The sequence below is a fragment of the Plodia interpunctella genome, chromosome 19 (genome assembly GCF_027563975.2).
Source record: "Plodia interpunctella isolate USDA-ARS_2022_Savannah chromosome 19, ilPloInte3.2, whole genome shotgun sequence".
NCBI classification, from domain to species: Eukaryota; Metazoa; Arthropoda; class Insecta; order Lepidoptera; family Pyralidae; genus Plodia; species Plodia interpunctella.
This window is the reverse complement of record NC_071312.1, coordinates 2140766-2157050: the sequence shown is the minus strand read 5'-3', so window position 1 is coordinate 2157050 and position 16285 is coordinate 2140766. Positions and strand designations below refer to the sequence as shown.

Here is a 16285-nt window from a genome sequence, read left to right as displayed (position 1 = left end):
TCAGTCAGACTCAGAAAGTCAGAAGTTTACTAATTTTCCATTTTACCATTTTTCCATTCTAATAAATAACTGTTTACTCCAAATTATTTTGAATGTATGTCATGGAATAATTAATGCACTATGAAATGATTTTGTAGGCTAAAATTTCCATTTCTAGATTTATGGACTTCAACCGTGTTCCTAAACCTAAATGGATTGACTAAGTAAAATGTTGAGTAGATTTTCCGATGTTTTGCAGACTGCTGCTGACGTTGTGAGTAAATATATATGTAAACCTGCATACCATTAACATTGTAACTTTATATTTAGTTATACAATTTCGGACACATTCATATAAAAAAATGTGCTGTTTACATTTGACCTTGTATACGGATTTTCTAGTTGGCCCCGCCGGCTACGCGGCTGGAGGATTTTGAGTACCATTGGAAGATGATATTGAATTTCTACCAAAACTATGATGATAACAGTAAGATACATGTTGAAGACTCCCGGATACCCCATCATCTACATCACATGTTACAAGTAAGTTACCCTGAATTAGTTTCCTACTCACACTAAGATCTGAGACACATTTGTCTCAGATCTTAATTTTTTATCTAACAACAAACATGTATTTTTCCTGCCTATTTGTCAATATACAGTATCTTACAGATTGTAGTAGTTTTTAATTTATGCTGGATCTAATCTTGTGATTGTAGATTGAACTCCATGAATGTCCTCTTTAGGTTTGATTTGATATGCAATTGTTTTAATTAAGAGCAAGGTGGCATTGGCCTTATTATCTTGCATTCATTCAACATTTATATTTGTTCAACAAATTCTTATCATAGTATTTATTATGGTATCACTTATTGATCTGTAATATCTGTCTTGTTTGTTATTTAAATAAATAAATAAACGGAAAATAACCTGATGAATTCATCATCTCTAATTAAATACTAACCAAAATATTATTTTTTACATTTCCAGTTAATTGTGGAAGAAGAGAAGGAACAACAAGGGGGCACAGTTGGTCCCTGTCTCGAGTCGATCATCCAACGCTCAATATGTGTGCTGGACGTATTGACAGCCCTAGCGGCGGCTGATAGGCCTCCGGGCGCCAGAGCTCTAGCTCTCACTACAGGGACAGCGCTTTTGAGGAGGACCAGGCATCCATGTCTGAATAGCGCTCATGTTTATAGGCCTCTTCAGGTAAATCTATATCTTTCATTTATTCTAGCAAATTAAGATGCCATTATGCTAATTGGCAAAGAGTATGCCAAATATTGGCATATATGGCATTGATTGCTGATTTTTCATTGTGGGAAATAAAAGCCTTCAATCGGCATCTGTCTGAATTTGGCAATACCATTATACTAACTGCCATTACATAGTTTAAAACCTCTCTTCAATTGACTTTGGACCTATGTGCTAAATGAAAAAAGTAGGATGTTCCTTTCACTACAAACTTGCAATTTTTTTTCAGAGAATGCTAATACAATGTAACGAAAACCCAGCATCACCGACGGAGAAAGAAGAAGTGGAATTGCTCCTTACACTCTGCGGCTTAGTCCGCAAAGAGCCCGGACTAGCCAACATATTCACAACACCATTTGTCGAAGACAAATCTACATTACTTAGTATACCGGAAGATATTCAAAAGCTAATACCAATCAAAACCAAAGTGCAAACACCAAAAAAGAATCCCCTGTTCGAAGTGGAGTTGCCACCGAATCCGCTCAAGAGTGTGTCTATAGTGAGAACTAACAGTCATGATAATGGTTCAAACAGTTCCGACGATGCATCTTGTAAAAGCCACAAGACTGTTTACGAAGATAATGATAAGTTCCTGTTGATAGATCTACTGCTTTCTTATTTAAATAGTGCCGTAAGTAAATATAATATTGTTTGTTATATTGTATATAACCTAGAGAATAAGGTACTTTTTATCCCAAAAATTCTCACAAGGAGAGCCCGAAGGCTTAGTTAATCCTACCGATATTTTTTTTGACAAGGCTTGAGTCACTATGTGTGACTATGTCAGCCTCATGGGGGATGTCTAATATAAATTTATCTAGCTTTCATAATGCTTGTCCACAAGATATAAATGAATTTAGCCACCTGTGATAATGTACTGCTCAATGCTATGTTCAGCAATCCATTACACACTGGCACTGTGGCTAAAAATCTATTCTATCGCGTAGGGCAGAATATCGACCACATTCCAGCAAGACATGTATCAAGTCTTCTTCCTTGTTACACACAGTACACAAATCTGACCGAGTCACGCGCATCATAAGAAAGAACTTGTTTACCGAAACGTGGCCTGACCTCACCAACCAACATAATAAATGCGAAGTTTGGTATTTATGTTTATCACTCTTCGCGCAAAATTACTGGATCAATAGTTATGAAATTTAATACATAAGTTGAATATGACCTGGAACATATAGGGTTACACTTTTTATCCCGAAATTACCACAGGAGTGAAACCCCGGGCCACAGCTTGTATTACTATAATTTCAATTAATGTTCTATTTATGTTACATGAAAGACATCAAATATTTTAATTGATATTAAATATAAACACGTTTAATATAAACACGTTTACGCAATCATCGCAATTATTTATTGTACTACTCACGCTTCAACTACAAAATTTTAATTATTTTCCAATGTAATAACAGAATCATATTTTATGCTCTACTGCTTCATTGAATATCTTCGTACAGAATAATAGAAAGTGATAAAAATGTAATGGTGTAAAAATGTAATAAGTATGATCTTGCTGGCTATACATTGTCGCAGAACTTTTAACTGATTCGGGATGAATTGCTGGTACTTCACTTCATTACAATAAATAATAGCTGTCGTATAAACTAAGTAATGTTCATGCATTCGCATCAGTTTATTTTAATTCCGATTGGCTGGCAACATTGTGTTTATCAACCAATGTTGTCTATTGTCTTTGGTGTTGCAATGGCAAAAAATGTAGTTCGTCAAAAATCAATTTTCTTGATTGACTGTATAACAATATCCGTTTAGTGGTTTAAAAGAAGAAAAGACGCGGAAGGCGAATTTTCTTTATACTGTATAATAAAAAGAAACTTATTTTTTTATGCACGGTAGCGCCATCTACTTTGCAAAGCTCCACTGACTATCAGACCTATGGGAATAGCGTAATAATATAAAAGTATCCTATGTGTTAATCCAAGATATAAGATATATATATATATCTCACTACCATATGATATATATATATATATATATATATATATATATATATATATATATATATATATATATATATCACTACCAAATTTCATAATAGCCTAACCGATTGTGCGTGAAGAAGTAAACACAAACTGTCGCCTTTTTAGTGGTATAGGCACGTAAAATGAAATTAAAATTTTAATGTATCTTCCAGGACAACCAAGTGGTACTCCGGTCATGCGAAGGCATCATGATAGTGTCCTCACTACCCTCGGACGATATCGCTAACCTAGTCACTTCCTGCAGCCCTGTTTGTGAAGCCATCGTGGAGAAATTGGCGCAGAAATACAAGTGTATTCCCGCCAATTCTGACCCGGGCGATGTCGGCCATCTTAACATCACCAGGTGAGTGATCTAGTGCCTTGTTTCCTTGTTACTTCCACAGCTGTTGGGCGTCGAAGCCCAGGATCCGTTTTCTTACTTTTAAACCTCGAAACTTAACTCATAATAACATTATTTTGCTAACACTCTTTGGTTGTATATCTGCTGTCCTCGCACGATATCCACTCGAGGACATGGGGTGGTTCTTTTCTAGGGCGGAACCACGCGCCGAAACTTCGTGATTTGTAATGCTGTGGTGACCGCTTACCTGGTGGGTACCTATTTGCCTGGTCGATGGTTTAAAAATATGGCAATAAATATTTTTATTTCTTTACTAGCGACCCGTCACGGCTTCACTCGGGTAAAAACATAAAATTATATCCCTAAACCTTCCTCAGGAATCACTGTATCCACTGGTGAAAACCGCATGAAAATCCGTGCAGCCGTTTTTGAGCTTATCGCGAATAAACAGACAGAGACGCGGTAGAGGACTATGTTTTATAATATGTAAGGATAAGGACGATTTTGATTGCAGATACGTGGTTCACGACTTCGGAGACAAACACCTGAACAAGTTCCACGGGCACCGGGAGATGACCAGCTTCTTCTCGTGGCTCGACTACTGCGACACCCTCATGAAGGTATATAGGTGTATAGGCTATAGACTCTCCGATATTTTTGTCTTGCGGAAGTTCAAAGTTTTACCATGCTAAGGTAATTTTTATATACTATCTCACTGCTGGAAAAAGGACTCCCTTCTCTTATTATTATAAGGGGACCCCCCCCCCCCTCCAATCTCCTACCCTCGATACTAAAATATGGCCACACCCGTGATTGATTATTAATTATTTAACGTAAATCGATGGTTGTAAAACTGTAAGACGATCTTTTAAGTCTTTATACTTGTTCCAGGAGTGCCACCCGTCGATAGCGTCCCACCTCTCCAGAATATTCCGTCAGAATTTCCTGGAGTCGTGCGCGGAAACAGGTCTGAGGGATTTACACCACGCGGCTCTGGTCGCCGCCGTACTGGCCAAGTGCTTGAAGGTCATCGATTCGCCGGATTTAATAAATGGTGAGACGACAAAATCTCCTAAGACTACTTTGGTATATCGAAACAAGCAACTTTTATTCTACGACGTTTCGTGTGTCGTAGTTTTCTTTTCAAATTAAAAAAAAATCTAATTTGCGATTCTACACATCTTAACTCTATGTAATATCCAAGCAACACGAGACAGTACAGTAGCAGCGCATCACTTTCGCGTTTAAAAGTAATAGTATTTGGGTTTTATCTATCGACAGAGTTCTCAAACTGGCTGGTGGGAGAGGGAGAGATGTCGGAGTGGCCTCTCCTCCACACGCTTATCAACAACTGCCTCACGGAACATCACGACATCACGCTAGAAACACTAAGGTTCTTTGAGGTTAGGATATATAAAATGCAAATATTTTATTTCAATTTTTTTAACCTTAAAATGTCATGACATGTCCCACTGCTGGGAAAAGGTCTCCCCGTTATTTTTCCAAAGTCTGACCATAATTTTATAAATTTGTTGATATCATCCCGTCATTTCCTCCTTCGTCTGCCTCTACCTCTCCGGCATTCAGGTATCCAAAAAGTGGCTCATTTCACCCAATCCCATGACATCCTGGCGGTTTTCTGTGGGACCTGTCCGTCCATCCTGGGACTTTGTCTATAATATATAGACATATTTTTTTTTAAAGTTATATTTTAGTTGTAATAATTTTATGTTTTTGTGTCCATCGGACCCGCGACACAGACTACTGCTTAGTGTGGCCCGTTGAGTGTTGTCCATTTATTTATTTATATTTTTCCACAGACAATCATAGAGAAAGGCACGGAACACAGCATACACAGATTAGTTCTCTCCCGCGTGTGTTCCCGCGGGTACTACTCGCCTCAGACCATACAGGATGACGACGAGAGAGACAGACTGAACGATGTTAGCTTGTGGAGAGAAAGAGAGAGGAATAAGTAAGTCAGAATTTAATATTGATATTTATTTATTTCCAAACCTATATATATTGCATTGAATTGTTGTGTACATCCTACTAATGTATATAATGTGTGGATGTATGTGTGTATATCTTTGTTACTCTTTCACGCAAAATCTACTGGACGGATTGTTATGAAATTGGTACACGGGTAGAATATAATCTACAATAACATATAAGGTACTTCTTATCCTGAAATTCCCACGAAAGCGAAGCCCTGGGGCGCAGCTAGTAAAACATATTTTAAATATGCCCGAAAGATTAACAAAATGAATTGTTTCGCTTCGCTTCTGTCGGTACATGTCAAAGATAAAGACAACGTTTTTATTTATATACAACTATACATGTATACCACATATTTATATATTACATGATTTAAAATAAAATCTTATAACAATATCACAATTGTCATTTAACAGGAAACATAGAAATATTTCGGTTAGATCAGAATATGATATTTTAGCAAAAAAAGAAGGGCCAATTAAAAAAAAAAAAAGAATCACTGTTGTCTTTGCTGTAGTGTCTGTCTGTCAATAACAAAAGGATTATTGATTACTAGCCCCCGGCCCCTTTATTAGTCGCCCCGGCTTTCCTCGGGTAAACCCGTAATGAAAAGTAGCCTATGTCACTCCTGAAGGTTTCGCCTATCTCTGTGCCAAATTTCATCAAAATCAGCCTAGTACTTTATGAGCTTATCCATTACAAAATTTTTATATTATTTTAATTGACGATCTTCATGGCGTTGTGGTCCCTACGCCCGCCCGCTATCTGGAGGTCCTGGGTTCGATTCCCAGCGCGGACAAATGTTTTTATTATATTAGGACAAATCACACAGATTGAGCTAGCCCCAAAGTAAGTTCGAGACTTGTGTTATTGGATACTAACTCAACGATACTATATTTTATAACAAATACATATATAGATAAACATCCAAGACCCGGGCCAATCAGAAAAAGGTCATTTTCTATCATGACCCGACCGGGGATCGAACCTGGGACCTCTCAGTTCAGAGACTTTACCACTGCGACAAATCTTTATAATATTTAAATCAATTTATGATACAGACTATATAATATCCATTACAAACAAAACGACAAATGTTTGTAATATGAATATGGATACCAATAGAATTACAAATGTTTATAACATGAATATGGCTATCGCTCCCCCTTAGAGAGGCGCTGCAGCAGCTGCAGCACGAGGACCGCGTGGCGGAGCAGATCGCGGCGCTCGCGGGGCTCCGCGACCAGCCGTGGGCTTCCGCCGACCTCCACATGCTTGTCAACAGGTAGGCGCAAAAGCCAATCAAGGGCTAAACATTGGCATTGGGGTAATGTACCCGAAAATGGGTATATTCCGAAATTTAAAAAAAATCTGCTAATCTGAGCGATATTTCCTTGTTCGCAACATTAACCTAGCCGCCATCTTGATTGTGCTGGCCGCATTGTGGGCGCGAGGCGTTCGTGTCAAGGATACGGCAGTAGCATCAAGTTCAAGTGTTTAATCGCGCCATTTTTGTTTATTTTCGTAATATCTCCAAGATAGTTCGTAATTTCCCCTACAACTAATTAATCGAAACATAGACCTGCTCCAGTCATCTCTTAGTAATTTCTGTCAGAATTACCACAAGAAACCTGGCACTATTTAATCCATAATATCCATAAAGGTATTCGAGTTTTACAACTCTTGGCTCTGTCTACCCCGTAAGACGATGAATACGTGATACTGTATTTGTATTATAAGTCGGCTAATATCTTGATTTCGTATGACTGAATATAAAGCTGTCGCTACCAGCTTTAGTTAATACTTGGACTAAAATAAGTAATAAATCTTTGTTCAAGTGAATTGAAAATGTTGGCGCTTTATTTATTTAAATATTATTACACTGAGGGTGGGTTGCACCGTCAACTTTGACGTTAACTTTAACGTGCGCAGAAAAACGCAAAGTGCGGCATTTTGTCTAAACGTCAGCGACGCGCCGGTTACAATAAACGTCAAATTTTACCGTGCATCACACAAAATATGTAAAAAGTACGAGAGACGGAGTTAACATGTAGATATACATAATTTTTCAACATTATAGAAAAATATCTTGCATACCACTATCTAAATATCTTGCACTAACCATACTTATAAAATTAACTATTACATAATAAATGCAATATATCAATGCAATCAAATAACAAATTTAATAACATTTTAGCCGACTAATGGAGCTCAAAACTCGCATTGAAGAAATAATTGCTGAGGAATCACAAACCACCGACAATGGATAAAATACGCCATAATGCGTATTAACTGCTTTCCTTCTATCATATAAGTATTTTACTACGCCACTAGTTGGCGGTAGGCAGTAAAAGTCATGCCAGATGCCTTTATAGGCGATTGGGATAAAATCTGACACCAGTGTTTGCAATAACACACTAGATATAATCATAAATATGGTAGAGTGTGACTATAATATCATTATGTTATAAATCATGCGAAGAATATTTTTGCTTCGTTTTAGGTTATGATTTGACGAGACCGGCTTATTTTTCAAATATTAATGCTATCTCTTTCATTTCACTTAATATTATGAGTGAGATAACAATAATATTATTTAGCGGAATACCTCCTCAATATAGAAGTGATGTAATTGATTTTATAATAGACATTATATTGAACGGATGTCCAGTCGTGTCAAACGCCTATAGGCGATTTCAATAAAATCTGACACCAGTGTTAGCAATAGCACACTATTGATATGATTGAAGAGATAAATGAGGAAATGTTATTAAGTTGCCAGTATTTTGATAAAATAAAGTATTTATTTCCGCCATTTTGGTTTACACGTGCCATTTCGATTTGTGTAAATTATATATATTTTTGTTACAAAATTTAAAGTTTACATTTATATTTTTTGAACTATTGCCATTTTCAAGTATTATATAAAATGTGACAAATTGTAATAATTTATTTATATTTATACACTCACAAGCACTCGCAAATGAGTATTACAAATATGGATATCGTTGACATTTTTTGCTCATTTTTGTAAGGTATATATTATATTTTAGATTAGTTTTACTTACGTCCGTTATGATTTTAAACTTTATATTGATAGTTTGATTTTAAACTAAGTTTTACTTTTTGCCAAAAAAAAAAAGAAATGCAATGCAAAATCAAAATCGGTTCACGATTTTGATGAAGACATGTCGTTACGGTAGAATCTAAAGTAGAAGACTCAATTCGGTATTTCCAAACCAGTAGCATGGAAATGACTGGTTTTAGAGATGACAAAATGTCTTCCTTATAAAAAATCAAAGTGACAAAAGACTTGTATCACAACTCAGGCTAGCACGTTGACTGTTAAAAATCTACAAAATTAAAATCTGCATTGTCATCGTTGTCTATAGATAGTTGAAGGAGGATTTTTAACGAATTAAATTTTAAATCATTGCAATACCAAATATCAAGGTCAAGATTGGTTGATAAACATCAGTGTTGCCAGTTAAGAGGACATAGCGCCCTTTATTTTGTACTCCTCCGCGGCCGCAGTCAATGTGCTAATTTTTGTTTTCTCATTTTATTTATTTGAAATATTTGTTCCTCGCCATTTTTAATGATTAAAGAGATTAATTCAAGGATCTGTGATTTTATACGATTGATGTGGAAATGTATGGATGTGGAAATTAAAACTGTGATGTCATGTCACTAGATCTTATATTTAAAAAAATTATATTTATCACAATGTTATAAACTTCATAGTACGTAAACTTCATATTTTATATAATGCATTATCAACGAAAATACATTTATAAAAAAATGTATTTTTGTTGATATGAGATTCATAGCATATGAAAACAAAATTTTAATTGTTTACTTCTCATATTGACTGCAAATTATTATTGTTTCAAACCCAACGTCCAATATTTCCACGTATATATTTATTTTTTATTATATACGAACAGTAAAAGAAATTGCAAACGCAAAATTCTGAATATCCATTTATTGTTCGTGCATAATGATGCTAACACAGCATGTTACAAAATATTTCATAACACTTATTGTCTCTGTCACACTTATGTAATTTTTGTTAAAGGAAAGGGACGACAGATGTTATATAATATTGTGCAACATGCTGTGTGCGTGAGTACATCGGCTGTTCAAAATCAAAAAGTAACTTTTCTCAACTGGTATTGCAGGCGTCCATAGGCTGTGGTGACCACTTGCCATCAGGTTCGCCGCATGCCTGTTTACCTGCTTGGTAGTATTAAAAAAACATATCAATACATTAACACCAATATTCATAAAAAACAAGTTAAAATACACTTTAAGCTAAAGTATGTTTTGTAACTATTGCACTTTACATTATTTGATATCGACAGAACGTGTCAAAACATAATTTAGCGAATAATTTAAAGAATAACAGGGTTAATATAGGTAGATTTTCTTTTTTGTTACCTACTAAGACCTTGTAATTAAAAATTGAACAGCCGACCTCTCAAGCTAGCCGTAAACAAAAACTTACAAATTGTAACATATACAGTAACATATCGAGAGTGCAATTAAAGGGTTATAGTAAGATGACGTTCGTTTCATTTGTCCCAGTTTCCTGCTCCTGCTGCCGCGCGCGATCCTCTCGGATCCGGTGGGCTCTGACTACGAGCACTACATACACGACGCGCATAGACACTACCAGGTACGATAGCCCCTTTTAGATCGTTCCAGAAATCCCATGAAAATCTTTGGAAGACCAAAGGGGGATTTACGTGGCAGGAGATTTCTGGACGGTTTGTGCCAGAAATCCCCTTAGATTCTTTCTAAAACTCCAAAAATATAATATATATTAGTCAATTCGAAATTTTAAAGTTTGGTTTCAAAAACATTTTTTAAAAATCCTGATTGTAACGTCATAAAATTTCATTCCAAAGTAAGTCACGCTAATGCTACGTACTATTTTATGTTTTTGCTTTACGAAAAAAAACAAAATTGCCGAATAAAAAAATATATTACAGTACTGGCTGGACACAACAGCCACATTCAACTGGCCGACCGACCAGAACTGGACCGACAACACGGCCAGCTCCACACACAGCTACGATAGCCGCCCAGAAGCCGACATACATCTCGATGAAGCGTTCGAATCGGCAAAAGCCGACAGTCCCAACACTAGCCCCGACACACACTATTCTATTGACAGCCAATTTTCACAAAAGTTGGTCATTAAAAAAGATAAACATTATTCTATAAATTCAAATTCAGAAGACGAGTTCGACGAAGGGCCTTTTATGAAAATGTTGTTCAAATTACTTAGCAATATGCCCAGTCAGCCTTATCAGGTTAATCTTCTCTTGACGGCCATTATTTCAAAGTTGGCACTCATGCCGCATTCGAATCTCCACGAATATTTGTTGAACCCGATGTTGCCAACTGCGAAAAAGACGCAGACGCTGTTCAAAACGATGCAGGATTTAGCTAGGAGACTGACGATGGAGATTCCTAGAATACGGAATTATAAGAAGGTTATAGAGAACACGAGGTTGCAGCTCATGAGTGAAGACCCTAGCTACGATGAAAGGTAACGACTTTTCTCGATAATTTTGGTAAAGTCAATGCGATAATATTGCAGTAGCCTCATAGCGACAATTTTTTATATTATTATTTTCGCATATACGAGTATATAAAAAATTATTTTGCAATATGAAATTTGTTATGTTAACTTGTTAACACCGTGTGCTTCACAACCGATCCGTAGCCCTATCGCGACGATCACATTGTCGTGGTTCGTTATATATCTTTAGCAGGTATATAGTAGAATCCACCATTTTTCATAATGGCGTATCTATGAATAATCACGACAATGTGAGTTTTGCAGTCAGTATCTATTATCTGATGTAAAATTATTTATATTATTTACTTAAACCCCGTTTTATGTCACACCGCACAGTCTGTCATGAAAGTGAAGATAAATGTGGGCGCTGTCTCCTATTTGCTGGCAACACTGGGTGCTTATCAACCAATCTTGACCATTCAGTGTTGCAATGGCGAAAAATATAGTTCGTTAAAAACCGTTTTCTATACTTTCCTGGCAGATTGTACACAATAGAAAAAACAAAATTGTTACATATTAAAATCCGTTTTTTCAGGGGCGAACACAACCAGTTAGTGGAAAGCCTGATTGTCCTCGAAGAATTCTGCAAGGAGCTGGCGGCCATAGCCTTCGTCAAACACCAACACAACGTTGTTATGAATAGATAAATGTATGTTAATGTATAATGCTGTATGTACAATGTGTTATTGTAAACACTATTTAATTTTCCATAGCAAGTTTAACTATTCAAAATAGCAAAAAAAAAAAAAAACAAATTCCTTTATTTTGCTTTAAATCTATACTATGTATTATTATAAAGTTATAAGCGTTTGTGAGTTTGGATGTTTGAGGCGGCTAATCTACGAAACTACCGAACCGATTTCATTAATAATTTCACCATTAGAAAGGTACATCCAAGGTTGCTATAGGCTATATTTTATCTCAAAATTTCCACGGGAGCGAAACCAACTTCGGGCAACATCTAGTGTGGTATATACAAACTACAGAATATTCGTGCATTCACGCCGGCATCTGTCGATAGTGTGTAGTAAGCATTAGATTCCATTTGGCTATAATGGAATCTATATGGCATATTGTGAAAATTTGGTAGGTTTTAAGAAAACACCCTGTATTTCCAATATATGGCGTTTCACAGATATATCTGTTCTACACGCTGGGCGAACGTTGTAATTTTGGAATAGAAAGCATTTATTTGAAGCATAAACATTTACATTCATCGCATGGGCTATCCGTGACCCTACTGGGTATATAACCCATCATTCTCTTCTAGATAAACTAAGCTATGTGCCTATTCGCCTAAATATTAATCCAATATCTAAAGTTGGATATAGAATATAGAACATTTTATAGTCTCTCAATATAAAATAATAAAAAAATAATTATATTCAGTAATAACAAAATTTTTCTCCAAGTCTTGCCTATATAGTGTGTTAGCACTAAATTTTTATATTATTTTTCAGAACGTGTTTTTACCAAAGGTGTGCCTTTTACTACGCTTGGTTCTATAGTCTGATTTTCGTGTTAATACAAAATCACTGTATATTTGGCAAAATAAAAATTAGATACATTACATGTAGAATAGATATTTTTTTAATGAAAAAAAATTATAGTTAAACCTCTGATTCATAAATATACATATTAATGGATACTCGAAAATACAAGTTTCATTATTATAATAAATGTTACAGCAGTGTCTGTAAAAGTGACCTATTTCAGCCAAATTACATTATTCTGAATGAGACAAACTCATTCAGAGAAAATATATAAATTATACTAAAATGGACAGAAATTAAGAATAACGGATTTTTTGCAATAAGCAATAATACAGGTAACCTATTTATTTCCCTTTAAAGACCATGAGATAATAAATATTGTCTCATTCATGAAAAAGTAAAAACTTATTTTAGATTTTAATCGATTTTATGTTTGTTCAAATTTCACTTCCCTCTCTTTGTCTCACATCGAGAGAAAGAGAAAGACAGGGAATCTGCTATAGATGTTTGTCATTATTGTGGAAAACATTTTTATTGCATAAGGATTAGTAAACACGCGTGATATTATGCGTGTATATTAGAAGTATTAAAATTTAGGGAATGGGTTTTATGTTATACGCTTTTTATTCTAAGAATTTACGCTAAGATTTTTTTCGAAACAAGTTAGTCATAAATACTTCACACACATAGAGCACTTGATTATTTTTTTATCACGAGTCATTGTTATTTTTAACATTAATTTATTTTTATTTTTAAGATAAGATTGAAACATGTTTTTTTTGGGATTAAAATATAAATGTTGTTATTGTATACTGGATTGATACCAGAAAACCACACAATAAGGTTAAATCTTTATAACCTTATTGTGTGGTTGATTATACATACATTACAACTCCACTTGTTCGTTAATTTATTTTTTGTACTGACACAGAAAACTATAAACAAGGTCTTATCTACAATTTGCAATTGCTACGTGAAAGAGAAACAAGAGGAAAAACATTACATAATAATTGTGTACTTTTGCGTTGTATGAAATAGTTCTATCTCATGTGGCTACGCTCACTAATTTGTCTGTAGTTTTTGTTTTTAGATTGATTAATAGTCTTTGCTTAACCAGTAACTGCAAGGTGTTATTGCATATATTTAACCGTGTACTTCTAGTCGAATTTACATTCCTTCGAAATATTCTACTTGTCTCATTTTCAATCATGTAAACTATATTATTCCATATAAATTACTCATCGTAATAAAACCATTGTGATATTTCTGGTGTAAATATTTGTTTGTACATTTAATAGATTCGATTTGAATAATTTGTTAACATATTGTTGAATTTTTCTCGCGGAAGCAGTTTATCAAGTTCAAATTCCCTCTTATAATATGAGCTGCTTTAAATTTAGATTTTAGCAAAATTACGAGCATACATATTTGATATGTTTATACATTTTTATCCGCTGCATTACAATGCACCTCACTGCTCCGTTGCGACGCATAGAAATATATCAAAACAACTGTCGATCTGTCAATTCTCAAGTCTCTTGTACAAGCTTTTTACAAGAATGTCATTTTCGCCACAAGCTTTTATTGATGATCTTGATGCATTCAGCGCGTGACAAAAAAACCAAACCCGTACTGTAAACCGCTGAGGAGTTCCCTCGTTGGAAGCCGATCCTGGGTACACCATCCGGTTATGCTTATCATAATGCACTGGAACTCATAGAAACTGAAGCTACGTGGGAAATTTCAACTCTGTAGTTAAAATTAAACTTGCGAGATCTGATTACAGACAGACAAACAGGGGACACTTGAAACTAAAGCTTGTAAAAAACTGGTTTCGTTTCCAGTGTTTACTTCAATGGTCGACGCAGAGCATTGCCGCTCCGTCGTTTTACATAGGTATTGACGTACGTCGACGTATGCAGTTGCAATTCTATACTGCGTTTGCCGTTGTCAGAGCGCAACGGACGGAGCAGGGAGGCATCTAACCAAAACACGTCAAGTTAATCTCACTCCTTACGCATGCGTGCGAGTGAAACGGCAGTCCCCGTCTTCTTCGCATCTAACCAAAACACGTCAAGTTAATTTCACGTCAATTATTTGATCAACAAGTCACACGACTTGTTGATCAAATAATAATATAATGAAGTACCTATAACTATCAAATATGTATTTCAGTAGTTTCGTTTATCATGTTTTTTTATTATGGCCAGAGGCCTCTGTACTTATCATTTATGCGCACAGTTTATATCGTACACTAGCCAATTTCGAATGTTGAATAAAAGTAAATAAAAAACTCGATGGTTTTATTTGGATAATATACATTTTAGCCCGCGCGATATTTACTTTTGTTAATATCCCAAATTCTAAGCGGCATATTGTATAATGCCAAAAAAAGTCTGTAGGTATTTTAATACAGTATACAGTTTGAGAACTGTTAAAAAATTACAATATATAAAAAATGCGACTACTTTACATCCCACAAAGTCCCCTCAAATCAAATCATTTATTCAGAAATTAGGCCTTCACAGGCACTTTTTCACGTCATATTCTAAATTAAATGATATTTACCAAAGCTACAAACTACTAGCATTTCGGAACGACCACTGCTGAGAAGGAATGCCGAAAGAAACTCATTCAAACAGTGTTGGTCCCTATTATGCCAGAAGGGCTTATATACTTTATATATATATATATATATATATATATATATATATAGTATATAAGTATATATATATATATACTTTATATATATATATATATATATATATATATATATATATATATATATATATATATATATATATATATATATATGTGTAGGAATATTGTAGTTTTGTGATAAAATAAACTCGTGATTTTCGGACAACTTGAAATTTTATTGGCGGCAAAACCAACGCTACAAAGTGACAGATGGCAATAGACATTCAGTCATAGATAAACAGGTACTACTACTGGTTGGTTGCGTTTCATTTCATCCAACAGTATGTATAATTAACTAAACAAAAAATAACTTAATAAAAGATCGACCTGACCAGTTCCCCCCGGCAGCACCCGTTCAAGAGTTGACGCGTGAGTCAGCCATCGCCTAGCTCAACCACAATAGAGGGAATCTCTCCTATCCTTTATATTGTTTATATATCTCCTATGTAAAGGTATACTACAAACAGTTAAGTCTTATATGAAGAGATAGGGGCTTGAGGTTAAAATAACTCTGTGGATAATAATAATACAAACACAAGTAAAATGCAATGGTGATTATATTTCTCTCAAAAATTAAATAATGCGTATAAACAGTTAATAACCATTGAACAAAAATGTTAAAACTATTTACAAACTTGGATTTCACTACACAGCGGTCTGTATGAAGATGGTTGGATTGTTAGGAACGTTCAACATTCGCCCTACCTCCTCAACTAATTGTATCACAAAGTTCACTTCATAATCATCTCATTCAAGAGCGAGGCTCTTGTCGGTGCACTGCTCTTGTTTTCTTTTAATCTTCTTGAAAAATAGTCTGTCAAGAAATTAAACGGATTTTCAACAACTACATTTGTCATTGCAATACCAAACTGGGTGTGTATCAACCAATCTTGACCATAATAGTCAA

General features: G+C 35.1%; 1 protein-coding gene across 2 annotated transcripts; it reads left to right on the top strand.

Annotated features, from left to right (window-relative positions):
* The first annotated feature begins 77 nt into the window (after positions 1-77).
* On the top strand, positions 78-12745 carry LOC128678457 (FHF complex subunit HOOK interacting protein 2A-like). Of its 2 annotated transcripts, XM_053760030.2 has the most exons (14): positions 78-253; positions 382-522; positions 970-1191; positions 1466-1867; positions 3407-3597; positions 4109-4214; positions 4486-4648; positions 4876-4997; positions 5415-5569; positions 6764-6877; positions 10183-10273; positions 10590-11152; positions 11721-11834; positions 12646-12745. In XM_053760030.2, exons 1-13 carry the CDS (start codon positions 209-211, stop codon positions 11830-11832), a joined length of 2427 nt encoding a protein of 808 aa, XP_053616005.1. In that variant the 5' UTR covers positions 78-208; the 3' UTR covers positions 11833-11834; positions 12646-12745. The 2 variants fall into 2 exon arrangements, with proteins under 2 accessions (XP_053616005.1, XP_053616004.1); XM_053760029.2 differs by lacking the exon at positions 12646-12745 and having other exon boundaries at positions 11721-11962.
* The last annotated feature ends 3540 nt before the right edge of the window (positions 12746-16285 follow it).

Excerpts from the sequence above, each read along its gene's own strand:
- LOC128678457 (XM_053760030.2), top strand. The coding sequence starts at position 209 with ATGTTGAGTAGATTTTCCGATGTTTTGCAGACTGCTGCTGACGTT. Across the intron at positions 4,998-5,414 it reads AAACACTAAGGTTCTTTGAG|ACAATCATAGAGAAAGGCAC; the intron begins GTTAGGATATAT and ends ATTTTTCCACAG. Across the intron at positions 5,570-6,763 it reads AGAGAAAGAGAGAGGAATAA|AGAGGCGCTGCAGCAGCTGC; the intron begins GTAAGTCAGAAT and ends GCTCCCCCTTAG.